The sequence below is a fragment of the Electrona antarctica genome (genome assembly GCF_951216825.1).
Source record: "Electrona antarctica genome assembly, chromosome: 3".
NCBI classification, from domain to species: Eukaryota; Metazoa; Chordata; class Actinopteri; order Myctophiformes; family Myctophidae; genus Electrona; species Electrona antarctica.
In genome coordinates this window covers 21,731,509-21,746,142 of record NC_136808.1, presented here as the reverse complement: position 1 = coordinate 21,746,142, position 14,634 = coordinate 21,731,509, and the positions used below count along the sequence as shown (strand labels likewise).

At 45.4% G+C, this 14,634-nt stretch overlaps 2 protein-coding genes across 3 annotated transcripts in view; both read left to right on the top strand.

Annotated features, from left to right (window-relative positions):
- The window catches only part of pacsin3 (protein kinase C and casein kinase substrate in neurons 3), a 46,425-nt gene that overhangs the window by 22,621 nt on the left and 9,170 nt on the right, over positions 1-14,634 (top strand). For both annotated transcript variants that reach the window (XM_079497855.1, XM_079497854.1), the window contains 6 exons: positions 2,229-2,329; positions 3,020-3,176; positions 4,379-4,614; positions 6,033-6,188; positions 6,909-7,084; positions 9,903-10,023. In XM_079497855.1, coding sequence (XP_079353981.1) covers positions 2,276-2,329; positions 3,020-3,176; positions 4,379-4,614; positions 6,033-6,188; positions 6,909-7,084; positions 9,903-10,023 — 900 coding nt within the window. In that variant the 5' untranslated portion in view covers positions 2,229-2,275. The remainder of the gene's footprint in view (positions 1-2,228; positions 2,330-3,019; positions 3,177-4,378; positions 4,615-6,032; positions 6,189-6,908; positions 7,085-9,902; positions 10,024-14,634) is intronic.
- dok4 (docking protein 4) overlaps positions 10,208-14,634 on the top strand; it is a 244,592-nt gene continuing 240,165 nt past the window's right edge. The window contains exon 1 of the mRNA XM_079497860.1: positions 10,208-10,218. The gene's annotated coding sequence lies outside the window, so the exon portion shown is untranslated. The remainder of the gene's footprint in view (positions 10,219-14,634) is intronic.

The window sequence follows — 14,634 nt, the reverse complement described above, 5'->3', positions numbered from 1 at the left end:
CGACAATTTGCTCTTTCATAACGTGGCTCGGCTGATCTGAGGCAGTACATCAAATCAAATAGGAATCACAGATTATACTGTGGTGGTGGCTGTCTGTGACACCGTCTGTGACTGGGTGGCCAGGGACAGCATATAGAGAAAGTTGATGATGCATTTGTTTTACAGTCTCATCATTGAGTGGTCACGTTTAACATATTTATGATTTATCCATCTTGTGTTTCTTTCACCTGTATATGCGATGTATTGCTTGCAGTGTGTTCTGTTCAGGTATCCAGGACAACTTGGCAGCTTTACTCCATCTTGCTTGTGTATCGCCCTCGCATTTGAAAGTGTCTGTGGCGTATTTTAGCTCGTAATGATACAATATGTTTTGACTTTAATACCCCAGCGGCGACGACAGACCTGCCATTTCTACTTCATTACTTCCCATCTCTGGACAGACACACGAGTGTAGTACCACCTGTTTCTAAATTGCACATAATGCAAGAGGCAACATGATGTTATTGAAAACGAGTGCTTCCATTCACCTGCACTGAATTTCTTGACAGAAAGTAGCTCATGGCATTCAACGATGGATTTCTATGAAACCAAAACGTTGCAGATAGATAGAGGATAATTCAAGCTTTCTGTACACCTGCAATGTTGGTGAGTTTAACATTGTTTAATACAATCCGACAGGACGTTTCTGTTTGGATGTATGAGCTGTCAAGGACAGAAAGTTGTTGTTTTTTGCCACTCAGTAGGCGTTCCCTCATGGACTGCATAACTTCCCGGGACTATGATGTCACGCGCATAGCCTGCTTTTGAATGATCCAATGGCAGGTAGTGTATCTTATTGACATTCAATGTTCCACACTGGCTGGCTGTGTGGGTATAGCTGCTTCATCCGTTTGCCTCGGCCTATAGCTAGCAACTACCTACAGATAAGCTAAGCTATAGTTGCACTTGTGTGTCACTGCTTTATGCCCTAACTAATTACTACAATCCACAGTTAACTCATTTAGTTGATTCGTGTGTGTGTGTGTGTGTGTGTGTGTGTGTGTGTGTGTGTGTGTGTGTGTGTGTGTGTGTGTGTGTGTGTGTGTGTGTGTGTGTGTGTGTGTGTGTGTGTGTGTGTGTGTGTGTGTGTGTGTGTGTGTGTGTGTGTGTGTGTGTGTGTGTGTGTGTGTGGACTCGGTTTATGGAGGAAGGAAGGAATCTCTGGTTGATGTCTGTTCATGTACGTTAATGAACTGCAATCCATTCAGCTAGTGGGCCAGGCCTTAGGGGACTCTCTGTGTCTCTCTCTGTGTCTCCCTCTCTCTTTCAGCATCTTGCTCAAGGACACTTTGACACTACAGGTCCCTTTTCCCCCCCCCCGTTTTTCGGATTTTTAGCGGCGTTTCTCCATCGGTTTTCCGAAAAACTCGTCCAGTGTGCAACCACCTTAACTCTGGGGGAACCCGGGAGCGAACTGGGAACCTCATCCAGCTACTCTATGCCTGAGCCAGTGCCGCCCCATTGGCATGAGAAAACAAGAAAAAGTGGAACAAAACAATCAAGATAAAACATCATCCATTAGCTTGATATAAACGTTTGAGAGTATAAACTCTCTCTCTCTTTCTCTCTCTCTCTTTCTCTCTCTCTCTCTTTCTTTCTCTCTCTCTCTCTCTCTCTCTCTCTCTCTCTCTCTCTCTCTCTTCTCTCTCTCTTTCTCTCTCTCCTTTGAGTATAAAGGAATCAGGAGCATGAAATTCATGCTTAATACTGTCTAGATTGCAGTTACGATTTTTATTGGCTTGTTTTGAAAAGAGCTATTATCAGTGACTCTGTACAAATATTTGGTGTGTCTGGTTACATGAATGAAGGCCATTGTGCGGCTGGGACGTGATGACATGGATTCCTGTTCTAGTAATGGAGAGGATGTGTGTGACAGTGCAGCGCTGTGTGTGTGTGTGTGCGTGTGTGTGTGCGTGCGTGCACGCGCGTAACAGTAAACCGAAATATTTAGAGACTCAAAATTAGAGTAGCCTATTTATTGTAAGCATCTGTCTGTGTTTTGTTTTGGTGTTTGATTATTAATCGTAAGTAATATTACTTTTCCTGCTGCGCACACAAAGGCAAATGACTGCTTGTGGACAGTGCAGTGAAGAGACAGAATATATGGATTTGTTTTTGTTGGCCGTACATAAAGTGTGAATAAATCGTAATCCGTGTTGCCACGTTTCTCCTCCTCTCTCCCTCTGCAGCTTCCTCTTTAACCGCCACCATTCCGTGCTGTAAGTCAGACCCCACTATGTCTTCTAACGGAGACCTCAGCGACCCGGGGAGCCATGAGAGCTTCTGGGAGGTAGGAATACACGCACACATGCAGAGGCCTATAAGTAATAAAAATGTAATACGTTGAACTTGTGAAGTGTTTTTGGATAAAGCACACTCTGGTATGTTACGTGGTTTAGAGTGGTGTATAAATAAATACTGTACACACCTGCATGTAATGAGTCCCTGCTGCTGAAGAACTACATGTTTACTCTTAGCCTCTGCCTCTCTCTCTTGTTTCTTTGCACTTTGTCAATATTTCCATCTATCTTTATTACCGTTTATTTCTCTCTCTGTGGTCCGTGAGTCACGAATCATTTTGCGACTCCGACGGGTCGTCACGGTGTATGAGCCGGTCGTCGCAGCAAGTTGCGAAGCTTGGGCCGTTCGCCGCGGCCACAGACGGTGCGCCATGACGCACGGCGGCCGGTCGCGGCGTACAGCCCAAGCATCGAGGCTCGTCGCACATTTGCCGATGCGCGTCAAGTCGGCGCGACGAGAAGAAGCCAGTCGTCTCTCTCACTCACACACACAGCACACCTATTTATTGTAAGCGTCTGTGTGTGTGTGTGTGTGTGTGTGTGTGTGTGTGTGTGTGTGTGTGTGTGTGTGTGTGTGTGTGTGTGTGTGTGTGTGTGTGTGTGTGTGTGTGTGTGTGTGTGTGTGTGTGTGTGTGTGTGTGTGTGTGTGTGTGTGTGTGTGTGTCCGTGTCCGCATATAGTCTGGGAACTACAAGCGGACAGTGAAGCGGGTGGATGACGGTCACCGGCTGTGTAATGAGCTGGTTAGTTGCTTCCAGGAGAGAGCCAAGATAGAGAAGAGCTACGCTGTACAACTCAGTGACTGGGCCAAGAAATGGAGGAGTACCGTGGAGAAAGGTAACACACACACAGTTGATATGTCCAAACTCAGAAGGGACTTCCTTGTGTGGTATTTATGCTTATTATTTGTACAACAGATAGACAGGGAAGATGGAGTACTGAGAGGGGATAGTAGAGAAGGCTGAACAAACAGTCAAAAAGGACACGCACATCTATACCTATAGGCTGGGTGCTGGATCACATCTATACCTATAGGCTGGGTGCTGGATCACATCTATACCTATAGGCTGGGTGCTGGATCACATCTATACCTATAGGCTGGGTGCTGGATCACATCTATACCTATAGGCTGGGTGCTGGATCACATCTATACCTATAGGCTGGGTGCTGGATCACATCTATACCTATAGGCTGGGTGCTGGATCACATCTATACCTATAGGCTGGGTGCTGGATCAAAATAAAGTCATAGAGAAGAAATGAAAAATCCGCACACCATAATTGGTGTGCGGATAAAATATCTTTTACCATTCAGTAAAAGATATTTTGGGAGCATTAATTGGAGTACTGAGAGGGGATGCCATGGGGCATAGCAAATCCATGAGCAACATACAAAACATGATTGTCCTTGTCGTTAGGCTACTAATCACTAGGGTGCCCTAGAATCAGATAATTTACAGCTTTTATTCTGAAAATGCCCGCTTTTCCCCCAAAATGGGGAAGCCAAATCTACCATTGCTACATCGTGCTGGTATCATTGATTTCTCTTCAGAAGCGTTAATATTGTAAGCGCAATAAAGCATAAAGTCAGAAACTAGACCAAAACATCTACGCTTTGATCCGCTGCGCGGAATGTCCCCAGACGTCTTTAGCACCCCACGGTCTTATTTGAAGATGTCTGTGGACGTCTTTAGCAGCCAATATATATATATATATATGCAGCAATTCTGTTTTTGCCCCCGATCAACCGTATCCCATTGGCCGTGGGGCTTTAGTGTCCCATTAGCCGTATACTAGTGTAGGGCTAGTCTCCCATTGGCTTAGAGGCCAGCAAATCATGACCATTGGCCGTATAGGCCTAGTCTCCCATTGGCTTAAAGGCCAGCCAATTATGAAAATCTCGCCACTACATCGCTATTGTTGTTTTTCTGTCATTTGTGTTGGACTTGAGCATTTTGCTTGTAAGATTTGACCGTGCAGGAAACCAGTCTTCCGAGCAAAGTTTAAAGAAGTGCTACCATTCCCCCATCCTCTTCTCAGGTCCTCAGTACGGCACTTTGGAGAAGGCTTGGCATGCCTTCATGCAGGCGGCGGAGCGTCTGAGCGAGCTGCACCTGGAGCTGCGTGAGCGCCTGGCCGTGGAGGACAGCGACAGGATCCGCTCCTGGCAGAAGGACGGCTTCCACAAGCAGATGATGGGCGGCTTCAGGGAGACCAAGGACGCCGACGACGGCTTCCGCAAGGCCCAGAAACCCTGGGTCCGCAAGCTGAAGGAGGTGAGCGAGTGCTGTCTGAATGAAACCCTGGGTCCGCAAGCTGAAGGAGGTGAGCGAGTGCTGTCTGAATGAAACCCTGGGTCCGCAAGCTGAAGGAGGTGAGCGAGTGCTGTCTGAAGAGTGAGTGTTCAATAACAGACACAATGGACTCTATGCACACAGAATAACTCTTCCTACTTCCGGGCCCTTCCCTACTTCCTCCTACCTACTTCCAGGTGTTACCGATGATACTAATTAAGGCTCTGCTCCATTTACTAGTGTACAGTTGTTCTCAAACTTTTTCATTTCAAGGACCCCCATACACACCTGTACGGGGCCATTTGGAACCCACTCGAGGACACTTTGAGACAGTGTTTCCATGGAGCCAACATGCACAACAGCAGCGCACTGCTCTTTTGGAATGGAACAGAGCCTTCATTAGTATCATCGGTAACACCTGTGAAGGAAGTAGGGAAGTTCTTTCCAAAATGGCTATGCATAGAGCCCATCCTACATGGGGTGTGTGGTTGTTTGGTTGGTACCGGTATTTATTTAGCATTCATTTTCAACCTCCTGGCCTTGGTGGGGACGTGAGGAGGCGGGGGGTGCCCAGCAGCTGTGGCCATGTGGCTTAACTACTACAGTACGCACGTACTACGCACCTCAAAATATCCGCTCTGCAAGCTCACAATGCGTTGCGTCCTCAACGTGTTTTGAGCTTGTAGATCTGCTTTTTTCAGAGAGCAACAGCCCGTCATACAACGAAGTAGCCAATAAATTCGCTGTATGGTCCACAAGAAGTGAACGACCGAGTTAGTTGTAAACCCTGAAACAGAGTAAGGATTAACCATGAAGTTAACATCTGAATCCAGTTTCATAGTGGTAGACACTATGAAAGACAAGAACTTGTTGGTGAGTTTATTATGGATGGAAGTCCATTTGGTTGGTGGACAGTTTACTATGAAAACCTGCATTTCCCGTCAGTCGTGTCATGCCTCGTGTCACGCCTCCATATATGGTCACGCCTCGTGACACGTCATGCCACCATATATGGCCGTCTCCATATATGAAGGTCACGACACTGACCTCATCAAACCCTGGATAGCCATACATGGAGAAGACTGGATCATTACATAGATCTGCATATGGAGCCGGCCAGCAACTCTATATCTGACCTCAAACCCTTAGATCTCCATATATGGAGCTGACCTGTTCTGACATTCCATATGTTGATCCTTCCCCACCCGTCCTTCATCTTCGATGTCTCCCTTTTGACTGATACCTGTCCATTCAAACTCTAGACGGGCCCGCCCCAAAGTTCTCAGCATGCACGCGCGCGGCATTAGATTTAAGGTGGCTTTACAAAATAATTGATGAAAATTTGGTTTTGACTAATTGCTATACAAACTTTACAAATGTGTGTGCGTGTGCGTGCGCAGGTGGAATCCAGTAAGAAGAGCTACCACCAGGCTAGGAAGGAGGAGCGGACAGCGCTGACCAGGGAGACTCATGCCAAGGCTGACCCCTCCAAGTCCCAGGAGGAGGTCCACAAGTTCTCCACACGCCTGGAACGCTGCAGCCAGGAGGCTGAGAAGGTACACACACTAGTGTTGTAGTACGCCAGTCCTTCACTCCTCTCAAGAAGGTACACACACTAGTGTTGTAGTACGCCAGTCCTTCACTCCTCTCAAGAAGGTACACACACTAGTGTTGTAGTACGCCAGTCCTTCACTCCTCTCAAGAAGAAGGTACACACACTAGTGTTGTAGTACGCCAGTCCTTCACTCCTCTCAAGAAGGTACACACACTAGTGTTGTAGTACGCCAGTCCTTCACTCCTCTCAAGAAGAAGGTACACACACTAGTGTTGTAGTACGCCAGTCCTTCACTCCTCTCAAGAAGAAGGTACACACACTAGTGTTGTAGTACGCCAGTCCTTCACTCCTCTCAAGTCCGGTCTCCAGTCCGTTACTGTTACAAGTAAAAGTCTGACATTCAAAATTTAAAAGTTCAAAAGTTCTCATTATGCAAAATGTCCCATTTCCAGTTCTTTAAAGGAATGAAATCTTTAGAAAATAGCAAGCTTGTAGATCACACTTAAATGAACACACACACACACACACACACACACACACACCCGAGAGCATGTCAGTGGGTCCAGTATGGGCCCGACCCAACATGAGCAGGCGTGTCGGTACTGGGAGGGAGCAGCAGTACGTTGCTCTGGGCTCCTCAAATAAACTGTGTGTGTGTGTGTGTGTGTGTGTGTGTGTGTGTGTGTGCGCGTGTGCGCGTGCGCGCGTGCGCTACCTCCAGGCTAAGGATATTTATGAGAAGGCCCTGGAGGAATTGAACCGCTGTAACCCTCGCTACATGGAGGACATGGAGCAGGTGTTTGACCTCACCCAGGAGGCAGAGCGCAAGCGGCTCTGCTTCTTCAAAGAGGTCCTCCTGGACATCCACAAGCACCTCAACCTGTCCTGCAAAGATGGGTACGACGCACTAATGCAATACGCACACTAGGCACTGTCACAATTATTACATAATCGCATTTTGAGAAATCTCCATACATTTTCAAACATTTTGCAGAAATAGCAGATCTACAAGCTTACAACACATGTTATAAGCTTGTAGGTCAACATTTTCTGCAATTTTGTAAATTCTTTGGAAAGAAAAATTATTAACTGTGTCAGTGATTTCTTTGTATATTTAAAGGTAGGGTAGGATTAAAAACACTATAAAAATTAAGCTGATAAATGGCTACTTTCTCCTGATTGGCTGAAGTTTTGTCACCTACCTGAAAATTTATTTTCTGTTTATTCAAGAGGTAAAGAGACAGGTAAACCGCTGTTATTGAACAAACATTCTATAGAGGGTATAGTGACAAACTACTTCCTGGTCTTGACAGCCCATACATCCAAACAGTAGTCCTATTTGATTGAATTAAATTCACTTTGCCACTCGATCTGCCATTCACTTTATGCATGCGCATACCCTCTAGCAATGATTACTATCAGAATCCAGTGATTTAACCTTTTAACAAAAAACCTTTTGTTTTAACCAAAACATATCACTTACCCTACCTTTAATTGCCTAAAAGGCAAACAGAAATAGAGCGTCGCAGTCCTGCCCCCTTTCATGACGACGCCAGGCCCAGGAAATAATTCCCAATGCATTTTTGAACGGGGAATCATTTCCTGGGCCCTGGTAGGGGGCGGGACTGCGACGCTCTATACAAATAGTAATGTTCCATTGTTAAATGCAAAAAGCACAATTAAATCGTTAATCACAATTATTTGTGGCAATGTATCGTCAACTTAAATGTGTAATCGTGACAGCCCTACACACAACTTGGTTGAGGTTGGAAAGTATTTTAACCCATTCAGGCCTGACGTCGAAATTTTAAAAAAAAAGTTTTCTAAATCATGACAATTTTCGGAAAGATTTGAGGCACATTTTAACGATTTTTCAAAAATAGCAGACCTACAAGTTTGTAGATGTAGAGCTTGTAGATCTGCTATTTTTCAATAGCTAAATTATAACATAATGTTTAAAACACCAAAAGGGGTTCCCGCCCAAAATGGGTTAATGGTTAATGTGGTTAAACGCTAACGTGACATGGATGCGTTCCAGGTATCAATGGATTAAAGAAATGAGAATAAACCTGCACCCTCTACTGCTCATGCCAAGGCTCTTCGTCGGGTCAAAGTGGATATGCGTGTACCCCCCACCCACATAAATAGACACCCACAGGTCACATTATTAATTAGTGGGTTGAACAACACAATAGAGTAATAAGGTTGAAAAATCAATCAATGAAATAAATGCAGTGTTCAGCATTTACCTATCCATAATACAACAGTGGAAAAAACAAATGGACGGCATGATTAATAAAATCTATAGAAAGAGATTGAAATAATCGGGTAATGTAATCTTGGGCAAAATGAGTTTATAGGAGGGTGACAACGGTGTCTAGAGTGTAAATCCGAGTCTATTGAGAACTCCTCGTATAGGGCATTTTACGTGTTCAATCCCCTGGTACCTACCTGTAAGAGAGGCCACATTGTGCTAAGCAGACATAAAGTGCTTTTTTATCATGTATAATCAATGTTAAAAGTTAAAAAATATATTGAAAATGGCAGATCTACAAGCTCGCAATGTAACGTGATGCAACGCAATGTGAGCTTCTAGATCTGCTATTGCACTATTTTTGCACAACACATTGTTCGATGAAGTAAAAAATAAAATCACACCCGTGTGAACTGAGTGGTGCAAGGTCTTATATAGCCTGATCAGCTGTGGTCTGACGTAATGTCAGTGACCATAGTAACCATGCTCATTTTTTTGGGTCCCACGTACAGGTACACACACGTACAGGTACACACATACACAGACAAAGCTGGTTATTGGAGTGGTTTGCACCACTCAAAAATAACTCTTATATGCTTAATCGTCGATATATCAACACACACACACACACACAAGAGAGTGAGCTATTTAGCCATGGGCTTGGTCATAGGCTTTCAAAAATGTCATATCGTTGAATCTAAGTGTGTGTGTCTGTGTGTACTCGGGCATACAGTAACACAATGCGTTTGTGCATACTTGTGTCTGTAGCTTTGTGTACACAGAAGTAAATGTTCTACTTGTATCGTTGTCCATTAACTATCGACCTCTCGTCCTCTCCTGTGCTGTTTAAACAATTCATAGTTACCATGGTAAAGCAGATCAGAAAGGCATGGCAGTACCACTGTTCAAATAACAAGTGGAATTTACCCACGCTTTGATATCAGCCTTTTTAAGCACAGTTACTGTTCTCTGCTTATGTATGGGAATGCCTTTGTTTGATGTGAACGTTAATTCAGGAATGCCTCTGGAAGAAAGTGTGTGTGTGTGTGTGTGTGTGTGTGTGTGTGTGTGTGTGTGTGTGTGTGTGTGTGTGTGTGTGTGTGTGTGTGTGTGTGTGTGTGTGTGTGTGTGTGTGTGTGTGTGTGTGTGTGTGTGTGTGTGTGTGTGTGTGTGTGTGTGTGTGTGTGTGTGTGTGTGTGTGTGTGTGTGTGTGTGTCAAAATATCCTGAGATGGCGGTCAATGGCCAAATACATATCATTTTGGGCGTATAATGAACATGTTTGAGCAGATTCATGTAGTGTACCGTAGCACTCTGCTCAAACCCAATGTGTTCAACACACAGTTTTTGCCAAGTATTGTTTGCAAATGTTAATTAATGAGTTTAGGTTTATGATGTTGAAAATAATGATGCCTGAATTGCACCACACCTCATGACTGGCATGAATGAATTTGTCCACTAGGTTCACGGCCCTATACCAAGACCTGGGTCAGTCCATCAATGTGGCCAATGATGTGGAGGACCTTAGGTGGTGGAGGAACACCCACGGACCCGGCATGAGCATGAACTGGCCCCAGTTTGAGGTACGGTCAAATGCAGTAAACACACAAAACACAGGCATCAATTGTATCCTCACAAACACATTTAGGTTTTTGATGGGATTCTTCCCAATAAATGAATTCATTCATATTTACACGTGTACTATGAAGTGCAGCAGGAATACTGAACAAGCAGGGGAGGAGGTGTGTGTGTGTGTCTATGTATGAGAGACAGAGGGAGTGCATTTTAAACAGGCTCCCAGTGAATGCCCTGTTGTGTAATAGGGAGCTCAGAGTGGGCTCTGGAATGTTTGATGACAGAATGAGCCAAAGACACTCGCACACATACAGTACAGTACAGCGGCAAGGTTTGTTCAGCTGCTAGTGGAAATCTACGGAGGGGGGCCTACTGTACCATACAGGCTCTACATGTAGCCTGACATCGAGTCGCAGGTTCGATCTCAATCTCTCCATTCTCAAGGCCGACAACCTTTGCTGCGTGCTACTCCATGTCTCTCTCTACCTGTTTCCTGTCACTCTCCACTACAATTTCTTCAAAACACTTCTTGCCATTACTACTACAGATTTTATCCAAAACCTGCATAAATCGGAACATTGAGGAGCCTCATCACAGAGACAAAGACAAAAGAAATGTCCCCGTTTGTGAGAGAAACATGATTAGCACCATTGATACTCCATAGCCATACCCTTTGCCTGTAAATGCCATCACAAATGTGTGAGTGGGCCCAGTTTCTTGCACACATAAAATAAAGGCCATATATCATGACAAAATTGGAATTGGGATGCAGAAATGCAGAGAATATTTTTTTATTCAGGCAAAACCTCCTCGGGCACTGATTACATGCAGGCATCTCTCCACACCCACATACCTGATACCACATCCTGTGTCTGTTTGTCCTAGAACACGTCTGATCGCTGAATGGTCGACTCATAATAGAGATACAATCGTGTACATATTGTTTGCCTGGCGAGCTGTCGCTTTGTGTTGTGTATGAGTGTGGGTGTGCAGTACGGTAAGCTGTAGGTGTGTGTGTGTTGAGTATTATTACATGCTGCTCCTCACATTACAGTTAGACTAGGCCACACACAATACTCGGGGACTGCCCATAATTCCGACATCCCGTTACTCTGACTACGTGGCTGGATAGGGTTTGTAATGGGGCGAGTCGGACCAACGCGACGTCGCAATAATGTGCCGTCGAAACGATGGTCGACAATAATTTAGTCGTTATTGAATCAGTGGGTTGGGCTCCAATTGGTTTGTAATATTGGTTCGGCGACGATGAACGGGGGTACTGTGAGGGGGGTCCAGTGCAGTGGGGCGCGTCGGTGCGACTCACCCCATTACTGACCCTAACCGCACACACAGCCACGTTGTCGGACTAACGCCAAAGCTCCACCTACTGTGTTGGGTTGCGTTTGTACGGAATGTACGCGGTCAAAGCATGAACCGGGGCGATTGCAGCGCAGCGCAATTCAACGCAACGTCGACAGTGGACTGAGGGGAGCTCCCTTCGTTGATTAAAAAGGGAACATTCCCTGTGTTGGGTCGACAGTGGACTGAGGGGAGCTCCCTTCGTTGATTAAAAAGGGAACATTCCCTGTGTTGACGTTGACGCGACGCCCGATGGCTGCAGTGGAGCTTCGGCTTAATGGTTAATGTGGTTAAACGCTAACGTGACATGGATGCGTTCCAGGTCTCAATGGATTAATGGGAGAGCGGATTCCCACCACGTGAGCCACATGGAATTATCGTCCATGTGGTAATCAAACATGTGGGTTGGGAATAAAAGTGGGTGTTGAGATGTCCTGGCAGGTTCACGCATATGAAGAAGAATATTTTTATGTTTTTTTTTTTTTTTGTGGCTTTCGCCTTTATTTTATTTTTGTATGGAGGGACAGACAGTAGGCTGACAGGAAATGGGGAGAGAGATGGGGGGGAAGACATGCAGTAAAGGCCGTCGGGATCGGGAGTCGAACCCGCGGCACACTGCCAGACTGGATTGCCAGCCAAGGTGCCTGGACCACTGAGCCATGGCCCAGGCATGAAGCAGAATATTAAAGAATACTGATTATATTGCATACAGAATTCATTCATAAACACTGCAAGTGCAAGCCTGAATCCCAGTTGAATCCGTTTGAGGAGTTCTGACATGAGCAAGCATGTTGTATAAGTGTGTTTGCGTGTGGCTAGAATTGCACAGGGGACCAGAGACGGTCCCTGTTTAGGGATAGGCAGACCTCAGCCTCCCTCCATGGGAACTGCTGATTTGGCCTGGCAAAGAAGGGTAGAGTCACTTACATAATATGCATAATTACAGCAAGGGAGAGAGGGAACTGTCTAGTGGAAATAGTTATTGGAGAGAGACTGGCAGAGAAGGAAAATAGAAAAACTGAGTTTTCTTTTTTTAACACACAGTTTTAAAGACAAGCGATAATAGAAAAGGGCTTGCGGTTTTGACAAAAGAAGACTGTAACAGAGATGCCAAATTACAAGATGAAAGAGAGTTACAGAGACTACAGAGTTACAGAGAGAGAGGGAGAGAGACCGAGAGGGAGGAATCGAGACAGAGACCGAGAGAGAGGAGTTTAGTTCCCAAGAGCGGCAGGCAGTGAGGGTGTGTGTGTGTGTGTGTGTGTGTGTGTGTGTGTGTGTGTGTGTGTGTGTGTGTGTGTGTGTGTGTGTGTGTGTGTGTGTGTGTGTGTGTGTGTGTGTGTGTGTGTGTGTGTGTGTGTGTGTGTGTGTGTGTGTGTGTGTGTGTGTGTGTGTGTGTGTGTGTGTGTGTGTGTGTGTGTGTGTGTGTATATATGGTCGAACATTCCACATTTGTTACTTTTTTCCTAAGATTTGCGCCGTGTAGTGAGGTTGTAGATCGGCTTACTAGTGCCTACTAGTCTATTATTTTGGGCTTGTTTTCATAGACCTTATTTCTCTCACAATCTGGTAACACAGGCAGAGAGAAGTAGATATCCTCTGCCCTCTTAGGAATCTCCTGGCATTCCCACAAAACTCCACATGCACAGTTGCACACACAGAACTATTGTCCCTGCACCCCCTTCTACGCACGCACACACATGCACGCACGCACACACAGGCCAGTAGGTCTTTGTGCTCCAGACTGACCATGCGGTAACTCTATCCCTGCACATCTAGTTCTGTCGGCACCCTGTTATTATGTCTGAGGTGTGTGCGCATGGAGGGAAGTGTCTTTGTTTTGTCTAGGTGTGGCCTCGTCTAGTGGGCCGAGTTGATTGTTAGATTATTTACACCTCAGGCTAGGACACTGCGTTACGGTGAAATAGGATGTCAATGTCATAGAGAGAGATAGGAGTCTTCTGCATAGTATATGTTTATACTTTTTGGGTCTGGTTTATGGGATAAAAGAAAGAAAGAAAAGAAACTAGAAAAAGTGCCCCTCTGGGCACAGGTCTCCACCAGGGCAGGTCAGGTTGGTGGTGCTATAATAGGCCAATGTGAAAAGGGTGCCATTTCTTCTTACGCCTTGGATGGCAATTGGATGATTTGAGGCATTTTGTTCCAAAAATGTGTTTTGCAAAAATCCACCTGTTGGTGTCGGCCAATGTGAAAAGGGTGGGATATATTCCTCAGCCTAGTAGGAAAGTCTGTGAAATATTTCACGTAAATTGCATGCTGGGTTCATGATTTGAAGCATTTTGTTCAAAACGGGCCAATCCTGCAAACTTTGAAAGCCAATGTTAGCCAATTAGGATGGAATATGAAATATCGGACAGATCCGTCTTGAACACATTGATAGTGTGTAACTATTTGCGGGATTTTTGGACAGAATCTGGAGGAGTAATACAAAAATTGGGGTTTTTCACCACCTGTGCACAACCTAACACACACACAAACGCACACGCACATATTAACTGTATACATGGTGATTTCGGGTGTGCCAGTACAGTACAGTGACAGTACAGTACAGTAGAGGGTACAGTAGAGGGACCCCCACACGGTAACTCTGTCATTTCTCAACCGTTTCGGACGCGGGGCGGCTCGCCGGAATCGGGCCGGCACCCTGGGTGCGTTCCTGTGTGTCTGGAACTGTTTTCTATAATGTGTGTGTATGGCCCCCTTTACACCGGTTTCCATAGAAAACGGCAAAATAAAGTATCATTTGCAGGGGTCCGTTTAGACGACAACAGCATTTTCGGGGGGTAAAAACGCAACAAAAACTCCTTCCAGAGTGGAAATCTTTGAAAATGCTGTCTTCTCCCGTCTCCATGTAAACGCGCAAAATGGTGAATCCGCAAAACATCATGGCTCACGTGGGCTCACAACGCTTATGTTAATTAAATTGGTACAGAGCCGTAGGCGATATTTGGAGTTCCTAGAATGAGCCAACGCTCCCTCGCCCCACTGATCCTACGAATACAAATGTAGCGACTAGCGATGGTGAATGTAAACCATGATGTAAACAAACAGCCATGTGATAGGAAGTAGAACGTAAGTGGTTCTAGTACATGCCTGCCTGGTCTATCTGGCAGTGCGCCACCTAGCCACCTGGCATGCACACTACGGCGTTTTCAGTCACTGCTGTGTCTCCGTGTAAAGGCTGAATAAAAATAAGAACGCAACAGGACTTTGTCGTTTAAAAGTGGCCTAGGATTGGT